General features: G+C 43.1%; 1 protein-coding gene and 1 pseudogene across 9 annotated transcripts in view; both read left to right on the forward strand.

Moving 5' to 3' along the window:
- Positions 1–18,856, forward strand: part of ERLIN1 (ER lipid raft associated 1) — a 108,628-nt gene that overhangs the window by 43,501 nt on the left and 46,271 nt on the right. For 7 of the 9 annotated variants that reach the window (XM_058436100.1, XM_058436097.1, XM_058436099.1 and 4 more), the window contains exon 12: positions 10,355–10,517. In XM_058436100.1, the coding sequence (XP_058292083.1) occupies positions 10,355–10,517 (163 nt within the window). Of the gene's footprint in view, positions 1–1,709; positions 1,806–1,910; positions 1,967–10,354; positions 10,518–18,856 lie in introns of those variants that run through there. The other 2 variants (XM_058436104.1, XM_058436105.1) reach the window with 2 other exon arrangements.
- On the forward strand, positions 1,951–2,877 carry LOC116478640 (signal peptidase complex subunit 2-like; annotated as a pseudogene).

Genomic DNA, 18,856 nt, shown 5'->3' on the forward strand with positions numbered 1-18,856 from the left:
GTTGCAGTGAGCTGAGATCACGCCACTGCACTCCAGCCTGGGGGACAGAGTGAGACTCCATCTCAAAAAAAAAAGAACAGTCTGGTGGGAAAGTAGACCATAACCAAAGCACTTGAGAGACTTATCAAAGTGGGAGGAATGCAGTGCTAGGAGGTTCTAAAAAAAGAGCGAGAAGATAATGAAAAAGAGCATCAGCCAGTTAAAGATCGGGGAATAACAACTCAGTAAAAAGACAACCCAATTTTAAAATGGGCAAAGGATCTCAACAGACATTTCTTCAGACAAGATATACAAATGGCCAATAAAAACATGAAAAAGGGCCGGGCGCGGTGGCTCAAACCTGTAATCCCAGCACTTTGGGAGGCCGAGGCGGGCGGATCACGAGGTCAGGAGATCGAGACCATCCTGGCTAACACGGTGAAACCCCATCTCTACTAAAAATACAAAAAATTAGCCGGGCGTGGTGGCAGGTGCCTGTAGTCCCAGCTACTTGGGAGGCTGAGGCAGGAGAATGGTGTGAACCCGGGAGGTGGAGCTTGCAGTGAGCCAAGATCGTGCCACTGCACTCCAGCCTGGGTGACAGAGCGATACTCTGTCTCAAAAAAAAACAAAAAAAAAAAAACAAAAAAACATGAAAAAGATGGTCGACATCTTTAGTCATTAGACGAATGCAACAAGATAGCCACTTCACATCCACTAGGATGGCTATAATAAGAAAGGCAGTAACTAGTGTGGGCAAGGAAGTGAAGCAACTGGAATCTGCATAATTTGCTGGTAGGAATGTAAAATGAGGGAACTGCCTTAGAAAATATTTTACAGTTTCTCAAAATGTTAAACAGTTAACATACGATCCAGCAATCTCACTTCTGGGTATCTACCCAAAAGAATGGGAACATGTCCACACGAAGACTTACACAAGAATGTTCATAGCAGCATTATGCATAGTAGCCAGAAGGTGGACACAACCCCAGAGTGTCCATCACCTGATGAATGGATAAATCAAATGTGGTCTATCCATACAATGGAATATTCTATAAAAAAGGAATGAAGTACTGATGCATGCTACAACACGAATAAGCCTTGAAAACATTAGGCTAAGAGGAAGAAGCCAGGTTCTAGTTATATTAAATGTTCATCATAGACACATCCCTATGGACGAAAAGACTGGTGGTTGCCTGAGGCTGGGAGGAGAGGGAATTGAGTAGCTGCTAATGGGCACGGCGTTTCTTCTTGGGGTAATGAAGAGATTTTAAAATTTGATTTTGGTGGTAGTTGCATAATTCTGTATATACTAAAAACTATTGAGGCTGGGCATGGTGGCTCACACCTGTTATCCCAGCACTTTGGGAGGCTGAGGTGGGCAGATCATTTGAGGTCAGGAGTTTGAGACTAGCCCGGCCAACATGGTGAAATCCTGTCTCTACTAAAAATACAAAAAAAGTAGCTGGGCATGGTGGTGTCCGCCTGTAATCCCAGCTACTGGGGGAGGCTGAGGCAGGAGAATCACTTGAACCCAGGAGACGGAGGTTGCAGTGAGCCAAGATCATGCCACTGCACTCCAGCCTGGGGGACAGAGCAAGACTCCATCTCAAAAAAAAAAAAAAAATTAAAAATTAAAAAAATAAAAAATAAAAACTACTGAACTGTATACTTTAAATTATAAATTGTATGGCATATGAATTATATCTCAAGCTGTTATTTTTTTAAAGGATTGAGTAATAGTGTGAAGACCTCAGTTCAAGAACCTTCCAGAAATGGTAAAAAATATTCAATATAGGCACAACATTATTAGTGAGAATGGGAGCACCAAAACAGGAGGCTGAAGAGGTGGGTGTGAGAAGAAGGGAAGGGCAAGGTAGACCATGGTGGGCCTTCTAAGTCTTATTATCCATTGGTGGCTTTTCCCAAAGGTTGGAAACAAACCTTTCAAACAAAGCTTTTTGTGACAAGATGGCGGCAGCTGCCCAGGGCAGGAGAAGTGGTGGCGGAGGCAGCATTGGGGCCAGCGGTGGTCTCAGCTGCGCGACAGGCAGTAGCCTCAGTGGCTTGTTGGCTAAGTGGAAGACGGATGAGAAGCATGAAAAAACTGACAAGCGGGATGGATCCGCTATGAAAAACTCTGGATGATTCTGCCAGAAAGGTACTTCTGGAAAAATACCAGTAGTGGGAGAGTTTTGGTCTCATTGACATTTGCCTCACCATCTGATTGCACTCCTGTTTCCTTACATAGTAGCTTTGATTTGGGATTCTGTGCACCCCTTTGCAGAGTCCAAGCCCGTTTTGGCCATGTGCATCCTATCCTGTTTTATGATGATGGGGATTCTGACCATTTATTTATTTTTTTATATTTTGAGTCAGAGTCTCGCTGTACCACCCAGGCTGGAGTACAGTGCCACAATCTTGGTTCATTGCAACCTCTGTCTCCTGGGTTCAAGTGATTCTTGTGCCTCAGACTCCCGAGTAGCTGGGATTATAGGCACATGTCACCATGCCTGGCTGATTTTTGTGTTTTTAGTAGAGATGGAGTTTCGCCATGTTGGCCAGGCTGGTCTCGAACTCCTGGCCTCAAGTGATCTGCCCTCCTTGGCCTCCCAAAGTGCTGGGATTACAGGTGTGAGCCAGGCACCCAGCCACGACCATTTATATAGCTCACATAAGAAGAGCGTCTTTCTTGTGGCCCACAGGAAGGATCCTGCAGGAGTGGATCCTGATATTTGGCAGCTGGCCTTCATCAATGGGAGAAGAAGGCAGCTGCGGGAAGCCGAGTTCACCAAGTTCATTGCTAAGTTTTTTGACCACGGTGGGACACTGGTCAGGGATGCATAAGAGCCTAAAATATCCAGGCTCCATGACAGTCTCACCACAGAAAGAAAATAAAATAGCCAGTTCTCACAGCAGCTCTCTTTCTGCTGGATCATGCTAAAAATATGGAAAATTTTAAATGGGTAAAGTAAGAAATGTTTAAAATGTCCCTGTTTTGTCCTGAAATTTTATTCTGGATAAATAGGATCTTCTAGCAAGATATGAGAAGGTGTAGCCCTGATGGCTGGCTGTAACCTCCTTGGTCTGCTGATTACATTGTTTTGATTTGCTTTTCTGGAAAAACACTTTTGCTAAAAGCGGTACAGATTTTTTCCTTTGTACCTAGCAGTACTTTATATAGTATAGCTTTGTGCCATGCAGCGCTTGAAGACTCAATTTAAAAATATTATTAGGCCAGGCATGGTGGCTCATGCCTGTAATCCCAGCACTTTGGGAGGCCGAGGTGGGCAGATCACAAGGTCAGGAGTTCGAGACCAGCCTGGCCAACATGGTGAAATCCCGTCTCTACTAAAAATACAAAAATTAGCTGGGTGTGGTGGCAGGTGCCTGTAATCCAAGCTACTTGGGAGGCTGAGGCAGGAGAATCGCTTGAACCCGGGAGGCAGAGGTTTCAGAGCCAAGATCACACCACTGCACTCCAGCCTGGGTGACAGAGCGAGACTCCATCTCAAAAAATATATATATGTGTGTGTGTGTGTGTGTGTGTGTGTGTGTGTGTGTATACGTATATATATATACATAAAATTAACCTGTTGCTGACTCTTTTTAATTCCTATTTCAACACCTGTTTCCCTGAAGAATTCGGGATACAACTTCTTGTGTATGACAGGTTTCCTTCACACATTGTTTTTGTGAGTGTGTACGTAGCTGATGGGGAGAATTTTAAAAATACATAGCTTTAGAAAATTGGTTTAAAACAGACCTTCTGTTACATTTTGTGCTCTTAATCAATTGAAGAAGCCAATGGCATTTTTAGTTTTATATTGTGTTTTCCACTAGTATATCCCTGTTGATTCATTGCTACTTTTTATTAACTGACATTTTCTAAGATGTTTTTCAATAAAAGGAAAGAAGATGTGGGGGAAAAAAAAAACCTTTCAAGAGTTTTAAGCAGAAGACAGACATGATTCTGTCATTGTCAAAGTACCCTTTACCCAACGTGTTTACCAGTTCCCTCTATTTATTCACTTGCTTTCCACATCCAAATCAACACTAAAGTTCTAACTTTTCACAGTATTTCAAAGTCAATAATTTACTTCCCTGAAATGTCTGCAAGTGTATACTCGCAGAAACAGCAAAAACACCAGTGGATGCTGGTTGCACAGACGGTACCAAAAGGAAAACAAATATATGTGAGGTCCCCCAGCTGATTCTCTCTACTTCGGTTTTTCTCCATGCACAAGCCCATCCTCAGCCCTGGCCTCACCTCATGGGCCCTAAAGCCCTTTACATAAAAATCCTCCTGGTCCTTGTGCTAGTGGATACGTGAATGCAGGCTAATCAGCAAGTTTGCTTAATGGATGTAAATAGTCTGCTGTGGGAAATACAGAGGGATGGCTCTGAAATAAGAGAAAAATATCAGACTTGAAACCATTTAAGAATTTTAGTGCTGCAGAGATTTTCAATGTTTGCTACAATAAGTAGTAGGAAAACCATAGTGGATTTTTTTTTAGATTTTTTAAAAGATGTATTACAATAACAATTTAATTCCCTATAAAATAAGGTATAGACCATGAGACATTAATAGTAAGATTTATCTCAAAGAATAAATCTCATGATCTTGGAGAATTTGCTATTATTAAAAATCAAAGAATAAATCAATAACAGCATTATTTTAAATGCAAATAATGAGATAACATTTTTCAACTACCAAGTTAGTAGATGTTTTCTTTGTCTTTATTGTGGCAAAATGTAAACAACAAAAAATTTACCATTTCAACCATGTTTAAATTGTACAAGTAGTGGCAATAAATACCATCACCATTATCAATTTTCAGAATTTTTTCAACATCCCAAACAGAAACTCTTGTGACTATTAAAAAATAGCTCCCTGCCTTCCTCCTCCTCCCAGCCCCTAGTAACCTACCTCTATTCTACTTTCTGTCTCTGTGAATTTGCCTGTTGAAGATACCTCATATAAGCAAAATCATACAATATTTGTCCTTTTTTGTCTGGCGTATTTCACTTAGCATAGTGTTTTCAAGGTTCATCCGTGGATAGCATGTGTTAGAATGTCATCCCTCCTTAAGGTTGAATAATATTCCACTGTACATATAACTACATTGTATTTATCCATTCATCTGTGGATGGACACGTGGACTTTTTTTTCGAATACCTCAATTCACTGTCAAGAACACAGTAGACTTCTAACTGATGAGAGAAATGAGAAAAATGATGTTTGAGGAGGACGACTTTGACAGCTGTGTTTTTCCAAATCAGATCTCAGAATATATGACCTGTTTTTTATAATTTGTGAAGTTAATTATTTGAACAGTTTCAGAAAGCTATGAAAAATAAAATGAAGTTTTATGTGTAATGAATCATGCTGAAAAAGAAAAAGTACATATAATGGGGATGCTTAGAAATTCAAAGAGAAAAGTTGCAGATTTTCTGAATAAGAGGTAGGGAAGGATGAACCCTTCTTAATCTCAAGCTTCAGCAAAGTCAACAAACTCAAAACCTCTTTCCATTTTTTTTCCAAGTCCAAGAACCCAGAGCAGCCTTTGTCCAGCAGGGACAGACTGGTTCCAGATAAATGTCCTGTACTGCTTCTTCTGTCCTAGAGAATATGTTTCTGCAATGAATTTAGGGAGATAATATCTTTCCCCCAAGCAGCATTTCCAAAGGTATGAATATCAGCCAGGGTAGCCAGCTGTGCTGCTCCTCTATAAGCTTTTGCTTTCTGACTAGCGACCCAGATGGCTGCTAACACCCAGGGGTGAAATAGAGTTGCTGGAACCCACTGCTCGGCTCTTGCGATGTTCGTCACTTGCCTGATTTTCTGTTTGGTGTGGAAGAAAAGTCACACAGGGGAAGGCTTCTCTCGGCCCAACTCCCCTTCCCATGATTGGGAATAGGCTGCAACGAAACCGCAAGGATGCCCTTGCATCTCTCTCCGAGATAAGGGGCTTTGATTCTGAGGCTGGCCATCTCTAGGCCAGGTTCTGCGTCTCAGACCACTGCGGGCCAGCAGTCTTACCTCAGCCTTTCTTAGTTCTTCACATCACGGAACTACTTTTGGTTGTTTATTACTGTGGTACAAGACAGATATCCTCTGGCTTTAGGACTGGAGCACTGCAGAGCAGGTAGTGAGGGTGTTGACCTAACTTGAGTTATTGGTTGAATTCTAGTGAATGAGAAAATCCTGGGGTCAGAACATATTTTAATTGGAAGGCTTCCAATGCCCCCATCATATAACACCAAAAAGCAAGCCGTGGAAATGTAAAAATGTAATAAATTGGATCACCTGAGGTCAGGAGTTCGAGACCAGCCTGGCCAGCATGGCAAGACCCAGTCTCTACTAAAAATACAAAAATTAGCTGGGTGTGGTGGCACATGCCTGTAGTCCCAGCTACTCAGGAGGCTGAGGCAGGAGAATTGCTTGAACCTGGGAGGTGGAGGTTGTAGTGAGTCGAGATTGCACCACTGCACTCTAGCCTGGGCGACAGAGCAAGACTCTGCTTAAAAAAAAAAAAAAAAAAAAGTAATAAATGCCCTTGGATATTATTACTGTTATTTTACACTAAGTGATCCATGGGAGGCTTTGTGATCCTCTTTCTAGAGAGTGATCTCCACTCCTCTCCACAACACCCAGCTCTAATGCAGCCCAGCTTGGCTACCCTGGCTGATATTCGTACCTTTGGAAATGCTGTTTGGGGGAAAGACATTATCTCCATAAATTCATTGCAAAAACATATTCTCTAGGACAGAAGAAGCAGTACAGGACATTTATCTGATGGTAAGCCTTAGCACTAATTTCTTAGATAAACATTCCATGAGCCATACTTTTTGACAGGGTGCCCTTTAGAGTCTGGGAGCATTGCCATGAACAAAAGAGAAGGAAAAAACCCTGCCCTTGTATAACTTAAACAATTCTAATAAGGAGAGTGAGACAAAACCAAAACAAGTCAACACATGTTAGGTATTCTTTATCAAAATGTTTGGGACCAGAAGTGTTTCAGATTTCAGATTTTTTCAGATTTTGGAAAATATTTATATATATGTGTGTGTGTGTGTATATATATATATATACACACATACATATATATACACACACACATATATATATATAGTGTGTGTGTGTGTGTGTGTGTGTGTGTGTGTCGGAGTCTCACTGTCACCCAGGCTGGAGTGCAGTGATGTAATCTTGGCTCACTGCAACCTCTGCCTCCTGGGTTGAAAAGATTCTCCTGCCTCAGCCTCCCAAGTAGCTGGGATTACAGAGGTGCACCACCACATCCGGCTAATTTTTGTATTTTTAGTAGAGACGGGGTTTCGCCATGTTGCCCAGGCTGGTCTTGAACTCCTGACCTCAGGTGATCCACCTGCCTCAGCCTCCCAAAGTGCTGGGTTTACAGGTGTGAGCCACCCCACCTGGCCATGATTTTGGAATATTTGCATATACATAATGAGATATCTTGGAGATGGGCCCAAGGTCTAAACATGAAATTAATCTATGTTTCATATGCATCTTAATGGGCCTGAAGGTAAACTTTATATACTGTTTTTAATAATTTTGTGCATAAAACAAAGTTTTGATTGCGTTTTCGCTGCAACTCATTACGTGAGGTAAAGTGTGGAAATTTCCACTTGTGGCGTCATGTAGGCATGCAAAAAGTTTTGAATTTTGGAGCTTTTCAGATTTCAGATTTTTGGATTAGGGATACTCAACCTGTAGTACTGTAATATATGTATATATATGTAGCATTGTAGTATTATAAATGCCGTAGAGAAAAATAATGCAGAGAAGGGGAACAGAGGTAATTTTTTTAAAAATAGATTTTACTTTTTAGAACAGTTTTAGGTTCACACCCAAACTGAGTGGAAAATACAGAGAGTTCTCGTATACCTCCTGCCCCTACACATGTACAATGTCCCCCACTACTGACCTCTCACACCAGAGGGTCCATTTGTTACAATTGATGAACTTGCATTGACATGTCATCGTCATCCAGATACAATAGTTTACTTAGGTTCTCTCATGATGTACATTCTGTGGGTTTGGACAAATGTGTATGACCAGGTACCCACCATTATAGTGTCAAACAGAATAGTTTCCTGCCTTGAAAATCCCCTATGCTCTGCCTGTTTATCCCTCCCTCCCGCCAAGCCCTGGCAAACACCAATCTTTTTTGCTGTCTCCATACTTTGGCCTTTTCCAAAATGTCATATAGTTGGAAGCATACCATCTATCACCCTTTCAGATTGGCTTCTTTCACCTAATAATGTGCATTTAAGTTTCCTCCATGTCTTTTCTTGATTTGATAGCACGCTTCTTTTTAGCACTGAATAATATTCCATTATCTGGATGTACCATAGTTTAGTTATTCATGTACTTACTGAAGAATATCTTAAGTTGCTTCAATTGTAAAAACGCTGCTACAAACATCCACGTGCAGGTTTTTGTGCAGACACAAGTTTTCAACTCTTTTGGGTAAATACCAAGGAGTGTGATTGCAGATCACATGGTGAGAGTATGCTTACTTTGTAAGAAACGCCAAACTGGGCCAGGTGTGGTCCATTATACCTGTAATCCCAACACTTTGGGAGGCCAAGGTTGGGAGGATTGCTTGAGGCCATAGGTTCAAGAAAAGCCTGGGCAATATAGTAAAACCCCATCACTACAAAAAAATCTAAAAATTAGCCAGGTGTGGTCCCAGCTACTTGGAAGGCTGAGGCAGGAGGATCACTTGTGCCCAGGAGTTAGAAGCTGCAGTGAGCTATGATCAAGTCACTGCACTCCAACACAGGCAACAGAGCAAGACCTTGTCTTAAAAACAAACAAAAAAACTGCCAAATTGTCTTCCAAAATGGCAGTTTCATTTTTTGTATTCCTTCCTAGCAATGAAGGAAAGTTCCTGTTGCCCCACATCCTTATCACCATTTGGAGTTGTCCATGTTTTGGATTTTGGCCATTCTAATAGATGTGTAGTGGTATCTCATTGCTGTTTTAATTTGCAATTTCCTAATGATATATGATGTAGAACATATTTTCATATGCTCATTTGCCATCTGTCTTATTCTGTTTTCTGCTGCAGTAATAGAATACCACAGACTGGGTAATTTAGAAAGAAATGAAGCATTTTTTTGGCTCATGGCTCTGGAGGTGGGAAATCCAAGATTGAGGGGCCACATCTGGTGAGGGCCTCTTGCTGTATCATAACACACAGCCAGGAAGCACGCATGAGAGACACAGCAAAAGAGGACCGAACTTCACCCTTTTATCAGGAGCACAGTCCTGTGATAACTAACCCAAGCCCACAATAACACTAATTCCTTCAGGAGGGCAGTGCCTTCATGACCTAATCACAAGTCTTAAAGGTCCTGTCTCTCAGCACTGTTACCATGGCAATGAAATTTCAGCCTGAGTTTTGGAGGGGACACTCAAGCTATAGTACCATCTATAGATCTTTTGTTGGTGACATGTCTCTTCAGATCTTTTGCCCATTTTTATGTTTTATTTTTGAGACAGAGACTCGCTCTGTCACCTGGGCTGGAGGGCATGTTTCTATAACATTATATAACCTCCTGTAACTAATTTCAAGTGGTTGCTTTGAATTTAATTTCATGAATGTAAAATAAGTTTGAAAACCAACCCCTAGTTGTTGGATACTTTAGTACCACATTTTCCTCCTTGAACACCACCGCCATAAATATATGTTGGTTTTTTTCTTTTTTTTTTAAGAGATGAGATCTCACCATGTTACCCAGGCTGGTCTTGAACTCCTGGGCTCAAGCTATCCCCCCACCTTGGCCTCTCAAAGTGCTGGGTTTACAGGCGTGAGCCACTGCGCCTGGCCAATATATGGATATCATCCTCGAAAGAGTTTATACCTGCATAGTGAGCTCTCCCTGAAGCCCTTATCCTGGCTGCTTCCTCCTCACTTTTAGTTTTAACTTAAATACTACCTCCTCATAAATGCCTTCTCTTACCTCTCTATTTTATTAAGTTCTCCCTTTGTCATCCAACACAGTATACTCTTTATCACTTTATAGAACTATGCTCAATTTGTATTGCAAATGTAGTTTGTTTGGCTGTTTATTTCCTGTCATTTTCACCAGATTTTCCATGAGGAATCCTGGGCTGTGCACACTGTCTGACATAGCATAGATGCTTAGTAAATATTTGCTGAGTGATTGCATATATAAATGAAGGAAAGAATGAATGCAGGTCGATGCCTCAGGTTGAATTCCTAAAATGGAACTGATGGAGCAAAGGCTAAGCCACATGTAAAATTATTACTTAATTTCTCCCCAAACCTTCAACAGATTTCACACTAGCACTTACACAGGTGCTTGCATTTCTTTCCAGTTGGCCAAAGAGTACGGCTCTGTTTACACCCTGTACTTTGGATCCTGGCCCACCGTGGTCGTCCATGGATGTGAAGCAGTGAAGGAAGCTCTGATTGATCAGGGTGATAAATCCCTTGGCAGAGGACATATTCCAATTATTGACGATGCCCAGAAAAGATATGGTATGTTTCAAATCAAAATACAGGTTAATTTTCTTTGGCACCTGAATATTTAGCAAAAAATGTTGATTAACTAATTCAACAGTGTCTGTTCTACACTAAGCAACTGACTAGATGCTACCATACTGCAATGCAATTCTGATACTAACTACTCAAAGTTAGCATAGACTCCATAGATCAAGGACACAGTCCCCAACAAGACTACCCTCACCTCAGATGCCAGCTGCAAATTCAAGGGTCCCAAGGTCACCCATATTTCTTATCAACTGACTAAAAAAAAATTCAGAGTTTCTCATGACCCTTTCAGGTATGATAATTTGCTAGAACAACTCACAGAACTCAGGAAGTTGCTATACTTACAGTTTTATTCTATAAAGGATACAAATAGAGAATCCCATAAGGTAAGGTCTGGGAGGCTCTCAAACATAATGTGTTACCCCCCTGGCACACCAATGTGTTCAGCAGCCAGGAAGCTCACCTGAGCCTCAGTGTCCAGAGTTTTTACTAGGGTCTCATAACATGGGCATGATTGATCGAATCATTGGCCATGTCATTGAACTCATGAACTCAGTCTCCAGCCTCCTCTCCTCCATGGAGGTTGAGAGTTCAGGCTGATATCACTTGGCTCAAAGCCCCAACCCTCTAAACATATGGCTGGTCTTTCTGGCATGGCTGGCCCCCATCTTAAAACTATCCTAGAGCCCACCTGAATCATCTCATTGGCGCATACTCAGGTGTGAACCCAGGGATCCGCTGTGTTCCAAAGACACTTTTTTATTTTTGAGATGGAGTCTTGCTCACTGCAACCTCTACCTCCCAGGTTCAAGTGATTCTCCTGCCTCAGCCTCCCAAGTAGCTGGGATTACAGGCATCTGCCACCATGCCCAGCAAATTTTGTATTTTTAGTAGAGACAGGGTTTCACCATGTTGGCCAGTCTGGTCTCAAACTCCTGGCCTCAAGTGATCCATCTGCCTTGGCCTCTCAAAGTGCTGGGATTACAGGTGCGAGCCACTGCACCCGGCCTACCAATGGCACTTCTAACACTCAGGAAATTCCAAGGGTTTAGAAGCTCCCACAAACTATGAACAAAACATATATAATTGTTTGTTTGTTTGTTTGTTTAATTATATGACAACAGATGCTCTGGTAGCTCCACTGAGATGAACATCAGAAACAGACCCCGAGTATCCTGCAAGTTAATGCTGTGAATCTAATTGAGATAAAAACAGTCTGAGAACCTTTGAAATAAGAGTCGTTACCCAGAGGTCTCAGGGTTGAGGGAGCTGGAGCAGTCATGCTTGGGGTGTAGTTTCCCATGACACACAGGATGCAGTGGCACCGTGGCCACAACAGAAGACAATGACTAGACATAAAAATCACTGTGCTTTCAATGACAGCCTGGGCACTAGGGGGATGGAGAGGAGGGAGGGTCAAATCAAGGGTGTCACGCACAGGGAGCTACAATGGTACCAGCCATGTTTTAGTTATTCAGTTGGATAATAGGCTCACAAATAATTCCTTTTGTTATTATGCTTCAAAATTTAGATGTGTTACATATATTCCTTTATATGTATCAAGTAACACACAATAAAAAAAATTTAGGACAGTCTGAAAGTCTCCTCCAAACCACTTAAAATTATAAAATTGCAAGTCCTGGAAAAGTAGAAACTAAATTCTTTCAAAGCATATTTATGAATCATTAATTAAATACAATGCAGTGTATTTAGTGCTACAAGAGAAGTGAGTTTTGGTCTCTCTCACCTAAGATCAAGGTACGTTTGTTTACTGAAGAAGCAACCAATTCTTACCACTGAGTTTACAAAAAAAGAAAAAGAAATAAAAAAAGAAGTAACCAAGCTCTCCTTCTACAACCTCCCTTTTTGAAAAACAAGTTGATTATATTGGGTATGCATGACCTTTTACATTAATTTTAAAACTGGAGATGGAGGCCACTGGGCTGGATTGCTCTGAAAAGGGGGAAAATTGTTGGTCTAAAACTTGCAATTTGGGTAACTGAAAAAATTGGTTTCCAAACTTTCCATAAAATTCTTGTTACCACTCCTTACTAGCCTGTAATGGGAACAGATAATTCAGCTCTTCCTTCCACTAACCTTTCTATTTTAGAAAATAACAGAGAAAAGAGACATTCATTGATACTTTAGTTTTCCTTCTCTATTAGTTCCCTAGGGCTGCCATACCCAAGGAACAAAAATTTGGTGGCTCAGAACAACAGAACTTGATTGTCTCACAGCTTGGGAGGCTGGAAGTTGGCAGGGTTGGTTCCTTCTGAGAGCCGTGAGGGAGAATCTGTTCCGTACCTCTGCCTTAGCTCCTGGTGGCTTTCTGGCAATTTTTGGAGTTCCTTGGCTTGTAGGTGCATCACCCTGAGCTCTGCCTTCATGTTAATGTGACATTCTCCCCGTGTGCATGTCTGTCTCTGTGCCCAAATGTCCCCTTTTTATAAGGACAGTCATATTGGCTTAGGGCCCACCTGTGACCTCATTTCAACCTGACCTCTGTAAAGATCCTGTTTCCAAAGGGGTTCACATTCACGGATATTGGGGGTTAGGGTGCCAACATTTTTTTCAGGGGGAAACAATTCAATAAATAATACCTTAGTAAATGGAATAACTGCTAAAATACTAAATAGCTTTCTGAGATCTTTAATTTTTTTTTGTTATGTATTTATTTGTTTATTTAAGAAACAGGGTCTTGCTATATTGACCAGGCTGGTTTTGCAGTCTTGGGCTCAAGCAATCCTCCTGCCTCAGCCTCCTGAGTAGCTGGGACTAAAGGCAAGTGCCGGCACACCTGGCTAATTTTTGTAATTTTTGTAGAAATGGGGTCTCACTATGTTGCCCAGGCTGCTCTTGAACTCCAGAGCTCAAGCAATCCTGCTGCCTTGGCCTCCCAAAGTGCAGGGATTACAGGCATGAGCCACCATGCCTGCCTTGCTTTCTGACATCTTTAAACAGCTATAACATAGTGCTGCATATTCCTGGAATATATGTCTAACTAATCAAGTTGTTGAAACCTTTCCTGGTAACTATTGACTCGATATTTTGCCTCATTTCTTTTTTTTTTTTAAGTTGAGATTGAGTCTCACTATGTTGCCTAGGCTGGTCTTGAACTCCTGGGCTCAAACAAGCTTCCTACCATGGCCTCCCAAAGAGCTGGGATTACAGCTGTGAGCCACTATGCCCGACCTCTCATTTCTTAATCTTTACATTTTTATCTCATTGACAGATGGCAACAGATCAAACTCTTACTTTATTTTATTCATCTGAGCCACATACCAATATTAGATGCTATTGTTCATTCACTGAAATGCAAAGTTTAAAATAACTTAGTGTTCTTAGAGGCATGGATAAACAGCCCCTCATGCCTTACCTGAGGGAGCACAGATACTATAACATTTTTGGAAAGGAATCTAGTAGTATCTATTGACATATAAATTGTAGAGATCTATGGGAGAATCTGGCTTACATAAATAGGAACAACCCACTATGCAATTATGCAACCCATCCACGCACTTCACACTGACACACTGGGGTGTGGAGGGCATTGCTTCCTTGAAAAGCACCAGAATTACAGGGACGCAGGTGTGAGAGAGAAGTAAATATACTTAAAAATAGATATATTTACATAAATACATAATATGTTACAGCATAAATTTACAATTTATAATATTTAATATTATAATTATGTATCATATGTATTATATATTAATAACTATAATAATATAAATATATGATATACAAATATATGTTACATAAATTTTATTTTATTTTTGAGACAGGGTCACCATGGCTAGAGTGTAGTGGCACCATCATGCCTCAGGTGATCCTCCCACCTCAGACTCTCGAGTAGCTGGGACTACAGGCACCACGCCCAGCAAATTTTTGTATTTTTAGTAGAGACAAGGTTTCACCATATTGCCCAGGCTGGTCTTGAACCCCAGGACTCAAATGGTCTACATGCCTCGGCCTCCCAAAGTGCTGGGATTACAGGCGTGAGCCACTGCACCAAGCTAAATAAATGTATTTTAAATGTATACATATAAATTCACAAGTTTCTCCATAAAGAGTGAGGAGACATGGGAGAGCCTTCCAAGTATCTCTTGTTATGTGACAAACCTCCCCAAACTCTGTGATGTAAAGCAACCAGCATTTTTCATCCTTATAAGTTCTGTGCGTCAGGAATCTGAACGGGGTACAGTGAAAATGGCTTTTCCCTGATCCACTAAGCCTAGGGCCTCGGCAGACATCCAATTTTTTCCACCCTGAACAGCTGCATGGATTCAAATGGCTAAGGGCTGGAATCCCGCTGAGGCTTCTTCACTTACAAGTCTGGCTTCTGAGCGGAGATGACCCCAAACTGAGGTCAGCTGGGAGCATCAACCGGAGCATCGTTATGGCCTGCCCACCTTATGGCTTGGCGCCTGGAACCCGGGAGGGAGCCTCCTGGGGGACATCTAGAGGGCGAGGCAGAGGCTGCAAAGCTTCTGCCTACCAAACCTCAGAATGAATGGCCACAGTCTATTCATTGCAAGCAACTCCCAACAGCCAACGCAAATTCACAGTGAGAGGAGTAAGGCCTCTCCTCTTGATGGGTAGGTGGTGTCCACACCACAGGAGAGCAGGAGGGACAGGATATCGCTGCCAGGTAGATGAAGGGGCCCTCTGAGCAGCCTAGGAAAGACCAGTCCCAGCAGTGGGAAGGACACTGGGGAGACTCAGAAGCCAAGGAAGAAGAGTTGTCAGTTGGGTTCATGGACCATAGATGTGGATTTGGCCAAGGAGGTGGTGTTTGCATCCTTAGCAGGAGCCATGTCAATAGAACGAGGGCAGAGCTGGGCTGTAGTGGGATGAAGAATGAATGGGAAGACTTCTGCTCCCATGCACAAGGAATGGCGGAATGACCTTCTCATTGAAACTACTATTACATTTGGATAAAATATTCTTTCCATGGGCAGAAAACTTTGTTTTCTTTTGTCTTTTGGGATGGGGTCTTGCTCTGCTGCCCCCTGCTGCAGTGGTGCATTCATGATTCACTGTGGCCCTGACCTCCTGGCCTCAAGCCATGCTCCCACCTCAGCCTCCTGAGTAGCTGGGACTATAAGCATGCGCCACCACACCTGGCTAATTTTTTATTTTTATTTCTAGAGATAGTGTCTCACTATATTGCTGAGGCTGGTCTCAAACTCCTGGCATCAGGCTATCCTCCCACCTCAACCTCACAGAGTGTTGGGATTACAGGCATGAGCCACTGCACCCAGCTCAAGCAGAAAACCTTTATGAGTATTACAATAAATATAATTTGAGGACTTCCAGTTTTAGCTTGGAGAAGTAAAAAGCTAGAAAAGCATTGCTCTACCCATACAAGAAAAAAAAAAAAAACACCTCCACAGTAAATTAACTTTTCTTGAATTCATCAGAGAACTGAGGGTTCAGGGAAAGGTGTTACCTGAAAGCTAGGAAAGACAGGTGACACAGGGCTGGAACACATTCTGGCCTGGGACAAATAGCACTCTTGCACAGTGTAAGGTGATTCAACTAGAAATGTTTCATGAATTGCTAATGGCCAAGTGAGGGCTGGCAAGAATATGTGAAGTCCTAGGCGGGCGAGCAAACTTAAGGAAACAGAAGAGGCTTATCTCCTCTCGCAGCCCTTTCCTCTGGGCGCACTACCAGACTCCCGCAGGGACGATCAGGGACAACCTTGAGAGGCTTGCCATGGTGCTTGCTGGGGAAGAAGAGTGGCCACTGCTGGAGCTCCCCTGATTCCAGGCAGAGTCGTCTCTCCTACTTGCCCTACGGGGCAAAAAGGCTTAATTGGCTGGACAAAAGGTATCAAAGCTGTAGTCTAGGCTGGGCGCAGTGGCTCATGCCTGTAATCCCAGCAGTTTGGGAGGCCGAGGTGGGAGAATAGCTTGAGTCCATGAGTTTGAGACCAGCCTGGGCAACATAATGAGCCCTTGTCTCCACACACACACACAAAAATTAGCTGGATGTGGTGGTGAGTGCCTGTAGTCCCAGCTGCTTGGATCCCTTGAGCCCAGGACAAAGGATCTGCTGAGGCTGCAGCGAGTCTTGATGGCGCCACTGCACTCCAGCCTGGGAGACAGAGCAAGACAATGCCTCACAACAAACAAAAAGAAACAAAAAGCAAAGCACCCTTCACATAGCTCATGATTATAGTCAGTCCCTGGAAAACATACTGTCCCCCTCTCCCTCCATCGTATTTGCCTGGCATATACTCCAACCCTGGAAGAATTCAACCACCTGTCTTCTCTGTGTTTGTGCTCAGAAAATGAGCACTTCTAGAGAAATTCTCACAAGAATTAGACCAGCTTCCCTTTACATTTATACCTGCAGACCTTGACTAGTGTCTTGATCGGCTCGGTTAGTGCCTCGATTTTGCTCACTTTTCTACTCTCGGAGACTCCTTATTTCTCCTACTAACCCCCCATTATGCACTTCCACTCTCAGAGCCATTGAATCATAAAGGAGTTTAAAAAAATAGGCCGGGTGCGGTGGCACACGCCTGTAATCCCAGCACTTTGGAAGGCCGAGGAGGATGGATCACCTGATATCAGGATTTCGAGACCAGCCTAGCCAACATGGTGGAACCCCGTCTCTACTAAAAATACAAAAATTGGCTGGGCGTGGTGGTGCACACCTGTAATCCTAGCTACTCAGGAGGCTGAGGCAGGAAAATCGCTTGAACCTGGGAGGCAAAGGTTGCAGTGAGCCGAGATTGTGCCACTGCACTCCAACCTGGGCAACAGAGCAAGACTCTGTCTCAAAAAAAAAATAGAGGCATCACCAAGGAACTCTCTCCTCTTCAACATTTTATCTATAGGTCTAGCTGCCTCTACACCCATATTCTCCTTTTTTCCTCTAGTTGCAACTGAAAAAGTGTACCTTCTCCTGGTTGGGAGAATCTCCACCTGTGCCCTAGGTCCTGCAGCATCTCACCTGCCCGAGAATCTGACCTCTTGGGTAATGCCTTCTCCCTCAGGGATGATCCATTTTTCTCTGTGCTTGACCTGAGAACCATTTCTCTCCTGTCTGTCATGGACCCTATTTATTCAACAGTTTTAGGGTGCTGCAGGCTGGACTTCCCACAATTCTTTAACAGCTGTCTTCTGGTAGAATCAGCCAAAGGGAGGCAATGGCAAGAGAGTGGGGAGTGGAGGAGAGAGGAGGCCAGGGCTAGCATCTCGCCCTAGGCTGTATGTCCCCTGCAGCTCCAGCTCCTTCAGGACAGACCGGCTTTGGTTCCAGCTCTTGTCAGGTAAACCAGCCCCTGAGCTCCAAGGATGCCAACTCCTCCTTTTGTGCCTCCACTGGGAGGTGGTAGCCACTGTCTGCCGCTAATAATCACCAGGTTGACTTGCTGCCCTGGTGTGGCCTCTCAGTGTTTCCATCTCCTTTATGCCAATTCCCTGGATTGAGTTTCCTCTGTTTTAAATATTTAGGCCAAGCACAGTGACTCGCTCCTATAATTTCAGAACTTTGAGAGGCTGAGATGAGAGGATTGCTTGACCCCAGGAGTTCAAGACCAGCCTGGGTGACATAGCAAGACCTTTTCTCTACAAAACATTTTAAAAATTAGCTGGGTATGGTGCCACGCACCTGTATCCCAGCTACTCGGGAGGCTAAGGTGGGAGGATTGCTTGAGCCCAGGAGCTCAAGGTTGCAGTAAGCTAGGGTTATGCCACTGCACTCCAGCCTGGGCGACAGAGTGAGATTATATCTCTTTTTTTTTTTTTTTTTTTTTTTTGAGACGGAGTCTCGCTCTGTCACCCGGCTGGAGTGCAGTGGCGCAATCTTGGCTCGCTGCACGCTCCGCCTCCCGGGTTTACGCCATTCTCCTGCCTCAGCCTCTCCGAGTAGCTGGGACTACAGGCGCCCGCCACCACACCCGGCTAATTTTTTGTATTTTTAGTAGAGACGGGGTTTCACCGTGGTCTCGATCTCCTGACCTCGTGATCCGCCCGCCTCGGTCTCCCAAAGTGCTGGGATTACAAGCGTGAGCCACCGCGCCCGGCCTATATCTCTTTTAAAAAGGAGGTAGGGCTAGGCACAATGGCTCACATCTAGAATACCAGCACTTTGGCAGGCTGAGATGGGAGGATCACATGAGGCCAGGAGTTCAAGACCAGCTTGCCTGAGATAGTGAGCCCCCATCTCTAAAAAAACAAAACAAAACAAAACAAAACAAAAAGAGAGAGAGAGAGAGAAAGAAAAATACTCCTGCAATCACATCTAACAATTTTCAGGCCAGGAGTGGTGGCTCACGCCTATAATCCCAGCACTTTGGAATTTGGGATCAT

The sequence above is a fragment of the Hylobates moloch genome, unplaced genomic scaffold, assembly GCF_009828535.3.
Source record: "Hylobates moloch isolate HMO894 unplaced genomic scaffold, HMol_V3 SCAFFOLD_3, whole genome shotgun sequence".
NCBI classification, from domain to species: domain Eukaryota; kingdom Metazoa; phylum Chordata; class Mammalia; order Primates; family Hylobatidae; genus Hylobates; species Hylobates moloch.